Raw genomic sequence first — 16,139 nt, forward strand, 5'->3', positions numbered from 1 at the left:
GCCCCAATACAATCAAAAGTCTCCGAATTTTTACCAAAACTCGTGAAGCGAGATTTGAAAATTCGATGGTCGAAGGCCTAGAGTATCGAAATTGGTACAAGAGTTTCAGTATCAAAACTCTTCACTTAGATTTGAAATTCTTAAGCACGCTGAAATTGAAAGCATCGAAATCACTATAAAAGTTTCAAGTTATCCACTTCAAGTGGTAGCTGTGCATCACTAAGCTTCGTAAAATTCATTGTTCGAAATTATTTTTCTGTACGCTAAACATTTCCCTTATACTTTCTTCTTAATTCCTTTATATGATAATTTTTTTAACACCTGCCCCTTCAAAGCAATGAATCTCAAAACACATACAAACACATCGAACAAGCTAGCTAAACTGCAAAATGAAGAATCTCGAAAGAACTACCAAAAATATCAAGGTAAGGAGGGAGGGAGAAATTAACGAGACAACTTAAAAGTCACTTTCAATTTTCACCAAATAATAAAGCAGTGCGCTTCACCAACAATCTATGATACCAATGTAGATGCGGTTCCGGAATTTGAAAACAGTATACAGATGCTAAGGAGTTTAGAACACCACCGTGTCAAGCATGGTTCCCAAAGTCTGAACTATGTTGGAGGACATTAAGTTTGAGACATGTTCCTCCAAGTGTTTCTTGGCATCTTGTCGCCCAACATTTGCAATTGCCAGCTTCTCAGGTGGTAATTCGTCTTCTTCCTGCACTGCCTTGTTGTATTTTATAGCTAAATTCAGCATTTCCTGCACATATCATGGCAAACATGCATCATAACTTTGACTTATGGAAGACAACATTAAGTAAATAAGGAAAGAAAATTATTTGGCATTCATTTCAACTCTTTAAGCAACGTTCTAAAAGCAGCTTTTATAACAAAGTGTTCACAAATTAGAAAAATAGTCCATATATTTGAGAACCCATTGCCTTCTTTTCACGGGTATTCATAAAGTACTCATGGCTTACAAATGTTTTTTTCCTATTTCATGCTGAGGATACCTCACTTCAGCAAGGGCCAACAGCATACACACACACACACACAAGTAACATGGTCAACAGTTAAACAGCATAGACTAGGATGATAAAGTCCATTCACTCACTTGAACAGTCTGCTCATTAGTTTTGGAATGGGTATCAAATCGTCTAAGTGTTAATCCATCTGTCCACTTCTTCTTATGAAGATTCAGCAACATCTTTTCCTCAAGTTCATTCTTCCTGTAGTTAATGGCTATGGAGTAATAATGTCTATTTAATCCATGGATTAATGCCTGCAATGAAAATTATGAGATGAAATAATTTCCCATATAAAAGATGCACAAAAACAGTCAGATATATTCTTCTGGAACTCACTTGAATAGATGGCTTATTAAGATGCCCAATATTAGATGTTGTCTGACGTGGTTCTTGGCCAAGCATCATGGTTTGGGGGTTGATCAAACGGAATGCATCAATCACCACCTTCCCTTTAACACTCTGAATTGGGTCCACCACCACTGCTACAGCCCTTTGATTCAAAGCTTCAAAACTCTGCTAGCAATGAAAGATGTTAAACGTCCAAGGATAAGACTTTGACACATTTTTTTTTGTCTTCCTGAAGATCAAAGCTTCAATCTAGGAAGGTGGCAGAGAGAGAGAGAGAGAGAGAGAAGGGAGCAGGTGAGAGTTTACAAAAGTATGAATCACAATTAATACAATGCAGTGTCCAAAATGATGCCTTCCCTCTCCTATCCATTACACGACTGCAACCATTATGCCCTAACGTTATCAATTAAGGACAGCATAGTCAAGATATACCACCTATTTGAACCACCCCCGCCCTCTAACAACAGAAAGAAAGAAAGAACCAAAAAGTTCAGGGATAATAATCCACTAAAACAAAAAACTATCAGGAAACTCGATATAGAGCCAGATAAGTTGAATGTTTTCATTTCTTTCCAACAAAAGTATGAGCGATCAATGACCTGCATGCTAACTAATGATATTAAAGCTCATATTCTGACAAGAAAATCTTCTAAGCAACAGTAACATGGCAAGTTGACTACCATGTATATGATGCAGCGCTATGCAAAAAGTTTAAACCCAACCTGCTGTGTGTTAATGTCAACACCAGAAAGCCAGCAGCCAAATCCAGGATGCGAATGGTACCAACCCACCACCATCTCCGGCCTGCAACACCAAGCAAAAATGTCAGTTCAATCGAGAGCAACATGTCATCAAGGAGTACAAAACCATCAAATCTTGTTGAATAAATATTATCTCTTCAAATCTTTGGGTTATTACCAACAATATCATAAATTTATATGAAGGAAAGTTGATGGTAGCTAATACCTTCCTGTTTTGTTTGAGCATATCAAGCATATTTGTTTGAAAAACATGATCCACAGCTTCAACACTGACACCGGTACCACTCTGTGGCATTGCAAAGACATCCACCACACGCACCGTGTACTCGTCAACAAATTCTCCCAACATCAAACCCATAACTTCCATGGGAACTCCAGCTCTTCCTATAAAGTGTTCACGTAAACCAAGCACAGAAACAGAATTACAAGTTTACAACTACTACCAAGAATAGGTTAAATTAAACCAAAAATTGAAATCGGAACAGCTGACATTTGTCATAGGCAAATACCTTCCTGTTTGTTTGAGCATATCAAGCATATTTGTTTGAAAAACATGATCCACAGCTTCAACACTGACACCGGTACCACTCTGGCATTGCAAAGACATCCACCACACGCACCGTGTACTCGTCAACAAATTCTCCCAACATCAAACCCATAACTTCCATGGGAACTCCAGCTCTTCCTATAAAGTGTTCACGTAAACCAAGCACAGAAACAGAATTACAAGTTTACAACTACTACCAAGAATAGGTTAAATTAAACCAAAAATTGAAATCGGAACAGCTGACATTTGTCATAGGCAAATACCTTCCTGTTTGTTTGAGCATATCAAGCATATTTGTTTGAAAAACATGATCCACAGCTTCAACACTGACACCGGTACCACTCTGGCATTGCAAAGACATCCACCACACGCACCGTGTACTCGTCAACAAATTCTCCCAACATCAAACCCATAACTTCCATGGGAACTCCAGCTCTTCCTATAAAGTGTTCACGTAAACCAAGCACAGAAACAGAATTACAAGTTTACAACTACTACCAAGAATAGGTTAAATTAAACCAAAAATTGAAATCGGAACAGCTGACATTTGTCATAGGCAAATACATGGAAGGCAGATCAGCAAATTAAAAATTTAATTCAATAAAAACTCTGACATTTGTCATAGGCAAATACATGGAAGGCAGATCAGCAAATTAAAAATTTAATTCAATAAAAGCTAAACTGCAGAAGGAAAATAGGCTAAGTCCATCGATTGTTTCTATCATTTTTCTGAAACAAAACTATGATGCGGATAAACACTAATCATATAAGCAAGAAAAAGGAAAACTAAAAGGAAACATTGTAAGCAGAAATTGAGAAGGAAGGAAGGAAGGAAGAAAGAGATTACCGTGTTTGAGCATTTTGAGAAGGGCCAGAGAGGAGATGTAGACTTGCTCCGACGAATCAAGAGTAGGCGAATCCGGAGGCGGGTGACCCAACGCGCCACCAGCACCGGCGAACATCCTCTGCAACCTCTCCATGCCGGACATTGTCGATCAGAGTTTTGGAAACTTTTCTTGGGAGCAAGACAACTGAAATGAGGAGTTTCCTGAACTTTTGCTCTCTTGAATCCTTCTGGGCTGTAAAACGCCATAATATATAATACAGCTCATCATGTCGGTCCAGATCCGGTCGATCCAATTCGAGCAATAGCCAGTGGACTTAAATGACACAAAAATCAAATACATGGGCTTTTATGAGCCTACCACTTAATAACGAGGATCTCATCTTATTGGTGATGATTGGGTAAACTACACAATATCATTGAATTTTAGGCATTATATTATGTCACTAAACTTTTAATTTTATCAATTATAGTAATAATGATTATTGAACTTTATACGTTGTATTATGTCACTGAACCTTTATTTTTATTAATTATAACAATAATGAATATTGAACTTTAAGCATTGTATTATATTACTGAACTTTTTATTAATTATAGTAATGAATTTTGTTTTTATAATTATGACAAAATGATGTTGTTTTATTGGATAGAATTAATCTTAAATTACTCTTTATTAGGCTTGAACCAAAACTTAATGTTCACATTTGACCATTAGGCAAACTTAGATCTTGAAAATAACTCTAACATAAATTATATATATAGTAAACTGCATCTGAGATTAATCTTAAAGTTCAAAATATCCCAAGGACTAAACCCAAATTTTCTCATTATATTTCACCCTCATCCTCGACTTGGTCTTCTCGACTGCCTTCGTCTTCTAGCCTAGAAGTCATGATCTATCTTCAATCAAACATTCCTCAACCGTGAATTCTTGTTTACCATATAAAGAAAGCTTCCCATCATTAAAAAGGTCATTTTCTTCTGGTCTTATGATTATTAAACACAAGGATATCCTATTGCCATATAATTTCCAGCTTAAGTCCGTCCCCATAGTCACCGGGAAATCCAAGCACGTACCATTTAGCTACAAGAGTCCCCAAGAACAACACCTTCGAGTCCTGCTCAGATCGGAGCTCCGACTGGACACTGATCTCGACCCACGACGGTGCTTTTTTTTTTTTACGAATAGCCTGAAGCGAATTCTCTTGGGATTGGCGGAGATTGGGTTGTTGTTGTTGTCGTTATCGTCGTCGAGGAGGGTTCGCTTGGAAAGGTCAATGGAGAAAGAAATGGTGCAATTAGAGGGGCAATGACCCTTGGGATGGAAGCCATTGGTGGAAGAAAGTTTCGGTGGGGTATATTGAGATCAAAGGAGTCTAAGGTTTGTCGGAGGTGAAAAGGTCTCCATGAATGGAGATGGAAAGTGCAGGTGTCTACTGAATAACGTGGGTCTAGAGCCTTGTGCAACATGGAATGACAGATTCTCCTATGAAAGGATGATTACAAACAAGAATTCATTGTTGAGGAATGCTAAATTGAAGATATATCAATGGCTTCCAGACTAGAAGGCAAAGGCTGTTGAGAAACCAATTCAAGGATGAGTGTGAAATATAATGATAAAATTTGACCTTAGTCTTTGAGTTGTTTAGGATTTTAGAATTAATCTCAAATACAATTTTTGTTAAAATTATTTTAAAAACCTAAGTCGGCTTAATAGTTAGGTGAGAACTTTAAATTTTAAGCGACTTTGGTTCAAGTCATGTGAATAGCAATTTAACATTAATTTTATTAAATAAAATAATGTTTTGATTTGTTTCGAGTATTAAACTAATCACATCAAATGGCGTTGTTTCGATATAATGTCCATGTCAGAAACCGTGAGTCATGTTACTGTGTCATTAATGATTTAACGGCAGAGTGATATAATAAAAACGAAAATCAAAATTTAATACTATAATTGATAAAATTGAAATTTTAATAGCATAATCGATACAATAGCTAAAGGTCAATGATACATATGATGTAGTTTACTCTTTTTTTTTTTATTTTGTAAGAAAAACTATCATATGTTTTAGAATTAACATTAGGGTGTTAACCATGTATAATTTATGTATTTTTAATGAATTAGATGATGATGCTACATCATCATAAGATTTAAAGATTAAACTCAGGGGTTGTTTGTTTAGCTCTAAATGGAACCATTCAACGCTAAATATTGAAATGTTCAGCATTCAGCGTGTTTGTTTCTCACCTTTGAATGATTCAGTGCTGGCTGATTCAACAAAATAGTGTTGAATGATTCAGCATCAAAGAAAATTCTGAATGATTCAGAGCCATTATCAAACATGTCACATTCAGAGCTAATTCATACAGAGTCTTTGAATCATTCAACATTTGAATCATTCAGCGCTTAATCATTCTGAAGTAAACAAACAACCCTTCATTTAAGTTTATTCCTTGTAACACCTTAAACTTGATTCACAATATTCTCCAGACCTATGATACCACATTAGACTATCAAGATGATCATCTATTTCAAGATTTGTAAAAATTTAGACAAATATCTTCAATACTCTTTACAATACCCATAACGGATAAAATCCAAAATATAATAAAACAAAAGTGTTTATACAAAAATTGGAGCTTCAAATGCGACAATATATATCAAGATCAAATATAAATGACAATAGAGTTTACAGATTAAAATATTAGTAAGGTCATATGGATACATCTGAATAAGAAATTATACTCTGAAAAGAGGTATCAAAATTCTTTTGATGATGATATTCCTCTAAAATTAACAGTCTATTAACCTACGAACATAAACATTCGGACATTAAGCAGTACAAGTTCAATGACACTTATATTATATTGTGTTTCATATAGTTCATAAATATAAGCATGCAATGCACGTATAAACAGAGAGAAATGAACTTAAAACACATGTCATCACTATACATAGGATTATTCATATCAATATTTAGTCGTTTATTGAAACGATAATACTATTAACAATAGGACTTATTCATACAATCATAACAATAATAGTAAGATACATGGAATCGACAAGCAACTAGTATTACAAATAATGAAGGTACCTGATGTCACTAAGTATACAATTATATAGAGTTCCATGGGAGGTGCTTTTCATGTTTTTCTAAAAAAATAGTATAAATACTTAATTATTATAACTCTTAATCATTTGATATTAAATGCTCATACTCCTGTCATTTATGATACTTGAACTCAAAGCTTTTAGGAATAACAACAATTCCTTTATCATTGAGATCGCTTGGTTTGTGTTGAAATATCCATATTTTTGTTAAGAGTGTCCGATTCAATGCATGAATCTGACATGAATACAATCAATTTTTTTTAATTAGTATGATGTGATTATAGTAATATAATATATGTTTAGAATTTTCTTAATTAATTGACAATGTATATATATCTTGCAAACTCAACTGCTCGAACTTAGAACCTTTAGGAAAAATAATTTTTCCTTATCATCGAGGTCACTTGATGAAACCGTATCCCTGAATACTATCATACTTATATGTCCCTGTATACTTCCTACAATATGGAATAACATTCATGCTAAGTCTTGGTGACAGCCATGCTCACTTGTTCGATTTTTATTAAAATATAATTCGAATTGGTTTTCGCTTCATTAGCTAAAACGACCCGAATTAAAAACGATCAAAATTTTTACATTGGTAGGTCTCTACTAAGAATAAAAACAATATAGGATACTACAGAATGACTACTAATCCTGGATATTTGAATGATGATAGCCATCTAAACACCACCATTAACAACTCCAACACAGTGACTACATCTGATCATATGCATGTAGAAGTTGAGATTGGAACCAGTTTCACATGGAACCTTTCTTCTTTTTCACTAACCATTCTTTATTGCTTCCTAAATGTAAGAATTTCAATGGATATTCATATTAGAAGACCAAAGATCAGATATATGCATAATCATGTTCCTCGGTTTGTCTAATAATAAATTGGTCAACGATCCTCACAGTATTCACTGGATCTTGCTGAATTGCAGATGCACTCCACTTGCTCGGATGTTTTCTCAGGTGGCTCCACTTCGGTGGCTTTTTCGCCTCCTCGTCCCAATCGGGATCTAACTTCCATTCCTTGGGAACCTGCACGTCAAATGTATCAGTATCCAATGTATACATTCCCGAAAGGAAAAGCCGGCGAGAAACCTAAAGAAAAGTGTGACAAGGGTATAAATATCAGTTTCTTACCTTATCGATTGCAAGAGTGAAAACTTCAAGATCGCCGTCTGGATTGATATGGAATCGTGTGAATGACTTGTAATTAGCAATTCTAAGAGATGAAAATGCTTCATCAAAGTGTATGTGAAGCCAGTTAATGCAGATATATAAGTAGCTCCCGAACACAAGCGAAACCACAGGAGTCGAAAACACCCAGAAGTAGAGGAAAACAGAAGCATAATATATGATGGCACCTCCTCGGGAGAGTGACTGTATTCCATTCTTGCAAATATTGCTACGAGTGACAGAAATAACCTAACAGACAACGTTTCCCCCATCAATGTTAACAAGTGGAAAGTTATCATATCTACCAAACAAGGAGAGGCTTCTTTACCTCTGGAACATCAAATGCAGACATTAGATATTTAATACATGCTGGATAAAGTCCAAATGTCCATTGTTCTATCCGTTCTCGAAGACCGGTGGGATCCGGAAAATGTTCACTTTCCACCGATCTGTACCACTGGTACAAAGAGTGGTAACCTAGACACGATAACTAATTGTTACTACAATTATAAAGACAACATGAATCCAATCATCACAAAACTATCATGAATTATTTTTGCTAATCTCTTTGATTTGTTTACTAAGAAAATAATAAAACCATAAGGTAGTACACATGAAAGTTAATAGTAGGGGTGCATTGTCTCATGGATCAAGAACAAATTTAAACTACTCGAGCAAACTATGAAATAAAGAATTGGAGTTCAAGTGCTCAAAGGAAACAGAATTCATAATCTTATTACTGCAGGAGAGATAATTAAAATGTAACTCACCAGAAGTAGCTAGCAGTTTATGCCGGATACATGTCTCTAGACCTAGCTCCAAGAGCAGCATAAGAATGAGGGCAGAAGCTAGATGTGCAGAAACATGAAGAATTCCAATTATTGCACGTTTCCTGCGAGCCAACTTGGAAGGAACAAATGCAATTGACGCAATCAACAATAGCACAACGCCGGTCAATGATACAAAAGAATGCTCCAGAACGTATACAAAAGAATTCCATACTGTGCCAAAGAAACTCATCAGATGATCAGAAAATGAATCATCTTGCAATATGTGATCGAGCTTACACTGGAAAAAGAAAATGAAAACAGATTAGTCAGTAGAACAGTACCTCTGTGTAAGCTTTCTGAGAGAGAAGGAGATTGCAGCCAATAATAATGGTCATTTTTTGTCCAATGGCAGCTAAAGTTAGGATAAACAATTGAAGATAACGAAGTTCAAAGAATTTAAAAGAAATATACCTGTGGAAACATAGAGAAAACCAATATGAAGTATATAATACCACCAATGAAATCAAACTGCCAGTTCATCTTACGGAACTTCAAGATATTTCCCAATGCAATCTGCATCAAGTTACAACCCCTATCTGAGTGAGAACTTAGAAAACAAGATAAATGGATTCTAAGAAGAAGTAAAGAAATGAAAAAGTACCCTGCTTGAATCATAAAAAGAAGGATAAGCAGCTTTACACTCGTATGTTTTCCCATAAAATTGGCTAAAATTACCAAACACGTGAGTGGGGTGTAAAAATGCACCTCCACACCCATTTACAAGAAGATGCTGCACATGAACTGGACCATCTGAAGGAACACACGAATGACGCATATAATGATGCAGGTCCCCAGCAATTCGAAGTTTACACCTTCCTTTTAAGTAATCACGTATCAGGTGCGAGACATTCTCGCCCGAAATATTATTCCAGTACCAATCAAGAAGCCAGTGTGGTTCATGGGTCATAATGATAACAGAATCATTCTCACCAACCTGAAAGGAAAACATAGGATCTCAACTATCATAATGTTATAAAATATAATAAATAGGAATAGCCAAAAATATATTTTCTAATAGGTTATACTAGTGACTATATCAATTGGTAATAGTATAAGACTTCAAAAGCTATGCACTAGTTGAAGAACCAAAATTTGTGATTGATCGATTCCATACTATATGAATCACTATTTATGTGCATCAAAGCTAGTATACCTCATGCCTTGGTCATCAAAATCAAAATGCAGCATACGAGAGTCAAAAAATAAGCCAGAATCATAGCAATGTGAAACTCTGGAATGTATTAATGCATGAAAATTAATGACACCATAAAAGATATACGAGTCTTCCATCAAGTTAAAATAAACCCCCCCCCCCCCCTTCACCTGGGTGTATTTCATAATCCTAGACAATTCAAATGTAAAGTTAACACCAAATGTAACAGAACTTAGAAATAGTTAGTAACAATACCTTGGTCTTTACTAAATCAGAAAAGAATTGGAATTGGTACACATCAATGTCAGCATGGAGAGACAAATCGAGACCGAATACCCACCATCTTTTTGGGAGCTGCAAAGCAAAGTAACTCTTCTTCTGAGGCATAAACCAGCCACCCAACCAGCTCTTGTGACATATATACCTCATAAATGTATGAAGTCCATCGAACCAATCTATAAAGTCAAAAGAATAATTCGATTACACATGGTTGAATCTTTAAATAACAATAATAGTACTTATTCATTAACAAGTACATGAAAATAATAATATACATTCTTTTGAACTTTTCTTACATGCAAAAATAGATCATTCAAGATAAAAGTTGGGAGTAAAACATATGACCTACCATGATTTCCAGGAATGACAAAACACTGGGGTCCTTCATATTCCTTGAGTTCAGATACCCCTTTTGGTAATTCGGGCTTGTTTACAGCTATTTGATCTGGTTTGTACCAAGCTGGAGGCTGGAGAGCATATTGAAAAGGACAAAAAAGACGCCTTTCATATGTAAACCTCGACGGATTAGGATACCTACACATAAGTATAACTACTTTCTGAGTAATGAACTGTTAATATGAGAATACTTTATGACCAAATCATCAACCACACATTACAACTACAATAAAGGTTAAGCTTCATGAATAAAAAAACAACCAACAAGAAAAAAATATCAAGTAAAGCTACAAATTGTACCAAAGACATAGAACTTACGCAAGATCTCCTCCAATAAGTAGCAGGTCCCCACGTGGTAGCTTAAGCACAGAATCATCGTTAATTAGCCGTAAGAAAGGTTGAGCCAGTAGCCGAGCCACAGCATATGATGAGTTTCCACCATCACCAGTATCAGCCATGAAATCAAACCATAGATCTGTCTTTTCACTTAAATGATCATAAAGAAGATCATCTTGTTGAGCTCCTTCATGAACCCTGCTCATTGCAGCCTAACAAAGGCAACAAAAGAGATAGGAAGTCATTTGTTGATGGAATATTTAACAAGAGACTTATAACACAGTAAAAAAACACATTAATGAATAAATACCAAAATTTTGAACTAAACCTGCATCATGCGCATGTCAAATCGACCAACAAACACAGTTACTGATACTAAGAGGTCAAAAACAGTCTTGAACAAGTCAGCTGAGGTTCTGGAAAATTAGGATAAGCATACTAAGTTAAAAGATTGAAACCTTTTCCCTTCTACAACATAGTGAAGAAAAAAACAAATGAAGTAGAAGGTAAAAGACAAAAATATTAAAGATTTACCCTGAATACCAAGGAACCATATCTAAGAAATCTGGTTTCATCTGATTCCATTTTAGCTTCTCATATTCTTCAACAGACAAAGGATAAGTAAGAGCCCGCCTGGATTAGATGTAGAAAGTAAAACAAATAAATAAGATATAGAATAAGGATCAAGGCATGTAGAAGAAAGTGTAGCTGAATCTTATAAAAGATACAAATCTTAGACTCAGAAACTGATATGATTGATCTAAAGGATGGATAAACAAGATATTCGGAAATAATTATCAACAGAATAATCATGAATGTACAGTGCCAATGCCATGAAAATGAACCTCAATGCAAGAATACCAAGCAATCTAAACAGTGGAGCCCATGCAAGATATAGTACAATTGTCATTCAAGAATATGCAACCAACACAAATAGTTCACACATTTTAGAACAAGCTAATATGCTCCTACCCACCCTGTTGACCTTTCTACTACATAATGGACAATGTAAAGGCTGATAAATGTAGCCCACAATGAGTATATAGGAGAAATTTCATCTGAGGGACCTGGACATGAACTGCTGCAAGCTATCTGCAAATAAAATATCAAGAGGCGAATATGTAGTAAGGATTAAAAATGAAAGGAAAAAAAAAACTGACCATAAGAATACTCATAGAGTTATACAGATAATTTAAACCTCATATTCAATAAGAACCTTACCTCACCATAAATTACCCATTTTGACAAAAGGGGATAATCACTTGCAGAGCCAACTGGAGCAAACCAAGAGGAGCAGACCTGGTCTTTCAACTCATTCATATGAAGAAAATTTGCAAGCCATGTGCTTCTTTCTCCTTTTTTCCCAAACCAATTAGATTTTTTTTGTTCAAAAGGTATCTTCTTTAACATAGCATGGTTGCCACAATGACTATAAAATACACAGCAGGCTATGCTAATAACCTACAAAGGGTGAGATAAGAAAATACCTATAAGAAGAAGCATTACACAGAGGTTAAAACCTATACTGTAAATAAAAGACCATCATATGCATCTTCAATACTTACAGCACAATTCTGGAGAATGGTCAAAAGTTCTGGTGTTCTTCCGACCACACGAGAAATAAGACCAAGATACCACAGGCTAAAGAATATTATGTGGAAGACTAGGAGAAAGAGAACTGAAGAGATATATATCGACAAAAACAAAGACAAATTCATCCTCATGTCCACTCCCATTGACTGAAAACTCGGAAGATGATACACAGCTGCAACTAAAATCCAGGCTATGTACCTGCAAATTTAACCTATGCAAAGTCATAAATAAGCCATTGCTACTTATTATCATCCAACAGCATATCAACATTCATTTAAATAAATTTATGTGAAGAGAATTTGCAACATGATTAACGAAGGCAACAGATTATAATACTCACCAACGACTGAAATTCGAATAACTTGGCCTGATAGTCTTCCCAATAAATGGAGATGAAAAGAAATAAAAGAATCCAAGAAGACAAGCATACATAGACCACCATTTGATATTATTATCCAACCTTTCTATCAAAGTGTGCATGTTATCTGATGAGATAAAGAACAGACAACCCGACACTACAGCAATTATGGCATGACGTGAATGTTCATGCGGATAAGGGTATTTATGAGTTAAAATCGTCCGAACCCTCTCCATTCTGAGGCTAGGTAATAGTCCAGTTGAGTGCTTATCAGAGCCCATTTCACGAGGGAAAAATCATTTTTAAAAAATTCTCTTATTTAGCTTAATTCAACGTCTCAAACATTGCCCCTACATTTCACCTGCACAAAATTTCGAAAACCAGAATCATGGCCATCTCCAAGTTCTTGATATCAATACCGAATACACCTTCAACTTGAAGAAAAACATAAAATTTAGTAATCAACATTTCTAGTTTCAAAAGTAATTAACAAATCCCAGAAAACAAGTAAACCATTGTTATCAAACTGAAATGTTGTATAAACAGAAAAAACCAACTAATCAAATACGAAAAAACCACATGGTTATAAGTTAAACCTTAAAATGCTACTTCAAAATCATTAATTAAAGTAAATCCAAAACTAAATAAGTAAACAAATACATAGAAACATAAAATTAAATAATAAAAAAAACCTAAATTTCCAGTTTCCTAATCATTTCCTTTTTCCTCCACGATAAAAAATGCCGTTGGGGGGGGGGGGTTTCTTCAAATTGTATTAAAAGGCGCTGAAAATAAACAATGCAACCGCCATGGAACATAAACTTCATTATTACAAAGTATTGAAATCATTCGACAACAATCACATAATCTGAAAACAATGTAAACCAAAAAAAGAGAGGAAAACAACCGAAGGCTATGATAATTGAAGAAAAAAAGTAGAAGAGAGAGAGAAAGAGAGAGTACCTGAAGAGAGAGAATGTGTGGAAGAACGACAATGGCATATTCTTTTTCACATCTTCGATTACTTGCAGAGTTATTTTCAAAAAAATATAAACAAGAATTGACGTTGAAAATGATTTTGAAGCTCATGGGGCTGTGAATCGTTTCAATTGGGGAAGAATTCGTTGAGGTTAAGGAGAGTTGAGAATCGAACAAGTGGAATGTTGTGCGAGCGAGAAGCCGACATTATAGTGATTTGTCGATTTCCCGAAATGTATTGTGCTGTTCCCGGTTTTAGTTTGGAACCTGGCCAACCAACATACGATTCAATTCATATCAAGTAGCATATTTATTAAATTGATACATGGCTAGTTTAATGATTCGATTACTAAAAAGTATTTTTTTAGTTAAATTTGATTTATTAAATTAAATTTATTATTACTCGCAAACCTCTAGCTCCGTAAAACCCCAAACACATAAACCTTCACGCATATGGATCATATCTTCTGAATAACTAGTAGCGATCACGTATCGATCACATATTATCCGCAAACACATCCTACGTATAATTATCAACGATCACGTGTTGACATACATGATATCTTTTAATAATAAATTAATCTAAATTATCACTACCTACGACGTCTAACCAGTATCAATGTTATGACAATTCCTAATTAATATTTGCCAATAACATTAGAAATAACCATAAAATAAAGAGTAGAAGAGATACTTTTTTTTATCACAAAACCATACCAGAACCATCGAAGCCGTAATCCAATCATCTTTTTCGATTATTGATCATTCTACCGATCGAAGAAAGTATATAATCGATGAAATGAATTCAATCATGGCATTAAATTATTGAATAAAATTACACTCCATAATTTATGAAATAAATTCAATCGTGCCATTAAAATTTGTAAATAATTAACATATGCATGAACATGTTAACATTCATGGAAAATAATTTATTTATATGTAAAATATATAAAATTATGAAACATGGAGTAGTTTCATTGGTGGAGGGGAATGTTTTTTTTTAAGTGTTTGAGTTTGAACAATTGTGTTTATAGAGTGCGTGCATTATCAATGAAAAGAAATTCATAACATATATTATCTTGTGATCATCCTAAACTATTAAAATTAAAATAAAAAAATTGACAAAGTATTAAACATAGAAATGGCATGAATCGGATATATATAATTTTTGAACTATATGAAATTATAAATTTATATAAAAGTTTAAAATTATTTTTTATCTATAAATTATTGGTGCACTACCATATGAATTCGGATTAAGTATTATTATTTATCGAAATGTTCCTTAAGCCGGACGAGTTTTAAAATGAGTTAAATCAAGGTCACCACCAATCATTTTTTAAGTGAGATCAGACCACTTAAAATCAAATTATTTAAATAAAACATTATTTTTTTACTAAAAATAACGAAGTTTTGGTCTGTGAAATCAAAAACTAAGTTTAAAAATCGACATAACACCAAAATTTTGGAAATCACAAGTTCAAATTTTTATTTAATTTACCATTCATTATGTGTGTAATTCTTAAAAGAATATCGATTTGTTTTGAAAATTAATAAAAGTAATCCGCAATAAAAACGGAAATTACATCATTAACCCATAATAATTGAACATTACTTTAGAATTTTTTATTCATGATATACAATCAATCAATCATTTATTAGTCTTAAATTATATTGTTAATAATATATTTTAAACAATATAAAAATATAATAATTTCATTTTGAAATAACAATGAATTTAATGAAATAAATCTATCAAAGGATCAGGTAAATTGCACTCGATAAAAGTGAGATAATTTTATTTTGTACGATTTATTTTAATAAATTCTATAGGTTTCGAAGTGACTTACTAAGGTCTTATATTTTCCTATTACTCTAACGATTAAACTAAATTTTTATTTGAATAATTAATAAATAATATTTCGAAAAAAAGCGAAAATTACTCCTTCAGTTCCTCTTCTAATTACTAACAACTTAATTAACTAACTTATATACTAGGTAAATTAATTAGAGTTTAAAAGGCTTAATCTAGGTAGGGAAATTATGAAACTTAAAGGACCTAATAAAACTAAACCTAAAATGAAAGCTCTAATATTTAACCTAAATTTAATTTTAAATTTTATTAATCGGATAATTAAAATAACACTATACCAAAATCGCATGTCATTTTAAATTACTCTCCTAATTAAATTAATTAAGGGACTAAAATGAACTAAATCTAAAACTATGACTTAATCTAAGTCAAGGATGAATAATTTATTAAAGGACCTGTAAAACCAAGTCTAAAGTCAAAGTTCTAATATTTATCCTAATGTTTTAATTTTAAAATTTTGATCTTTGTTCGAATAATTGAAATAACACTCCAAAGAATAA

At 33.8% G+C, this 16,139-nt stretch overlaps 1 protein-coding gene and 1 pseudogene across 1 annotated transcript; both read right to left on the bottom strand.

The window, feature by feature from the left end:
* Window positions 1–439: 439 nt before the first annotated feature.
* Window positions 440–3,768, bottom strand: LOC120183236 (26S proteasome non-ATPase regulatory subunit 14 homolog). Its single transcript, XM_039187970.1, has 7 exons — window positions 3,538–3,768; window positions 3,030–3,129; window positions 2,653–2,730; window positions 2,105–2,186; window positions 1,371–1,547; window positions 1,121–1,288; window positions 440–766 (listed from the first exon to the last, which is right to left on the bottom strand). The coding sequence occupies exons 1-7, from the start codon at window positions 3,677–3,679 to the stop codon at window positions 575–577; spliced, it is 939 nt and encodes a 312-aa protein (XP_039043901.1). The 5' UTR covers window positions 3,680–3,768; the 3' UTR covers window positions 440–574.
* Window positions 3,769–7,907: 4,139 nt separating this feature from the next.
* LOC120183226 lies at window positions 7,908–13,129 on the bottom strand (annotated as a pseudogene).
* Window positions 13,130–16,139: the final 3,010 nt, after the last annotated feature.

The sequence above is a fragment of the Hibiscus syriacus genome, unplaced genomic scaffold (genome assembly GCF_006381635.1).
Source record: "Hibiscus syriacus cultivar Baekdansim isolate YM2019G1 unplaced genomic scaffold, ASM638163v2 tig00003725_pilon, whole genome shotgun sequence".
Classification (NCBI taxonomy): domain Eukaryota; kingdom Viridiplantae; phylum Streptophyta; class Magnoliopsida; order Malvales; family Malvaceae; genus Hibiscus; species Hibiscus syriacus.

Bases quoted from the DNA above. Each gene is read 5' to 3' on its own strand.
- LOC120183236 (XM_039187970.1), bottom strand. From the start codon at position 3,679: ATGTCCGGCATGGAGAGGTTGCAGAGGATGTTCGCCGGTGCTGGTGGC. The intron at 2,731-3,029 runs GTACCGGTGTCA...GCAATGCCAGAG, and splicing joins GTCTTTGCAATGCCAGAGTG to TGGTACCGGTGTCAGTGTTG. The intron at 2,187-2,652 runs GTATTTGCCTAT...TTGGTGTTGCAG, and splicing joins ATGCTCAAACAAACAGGAAG to GCCGGAGATGGTGGTGGGTT.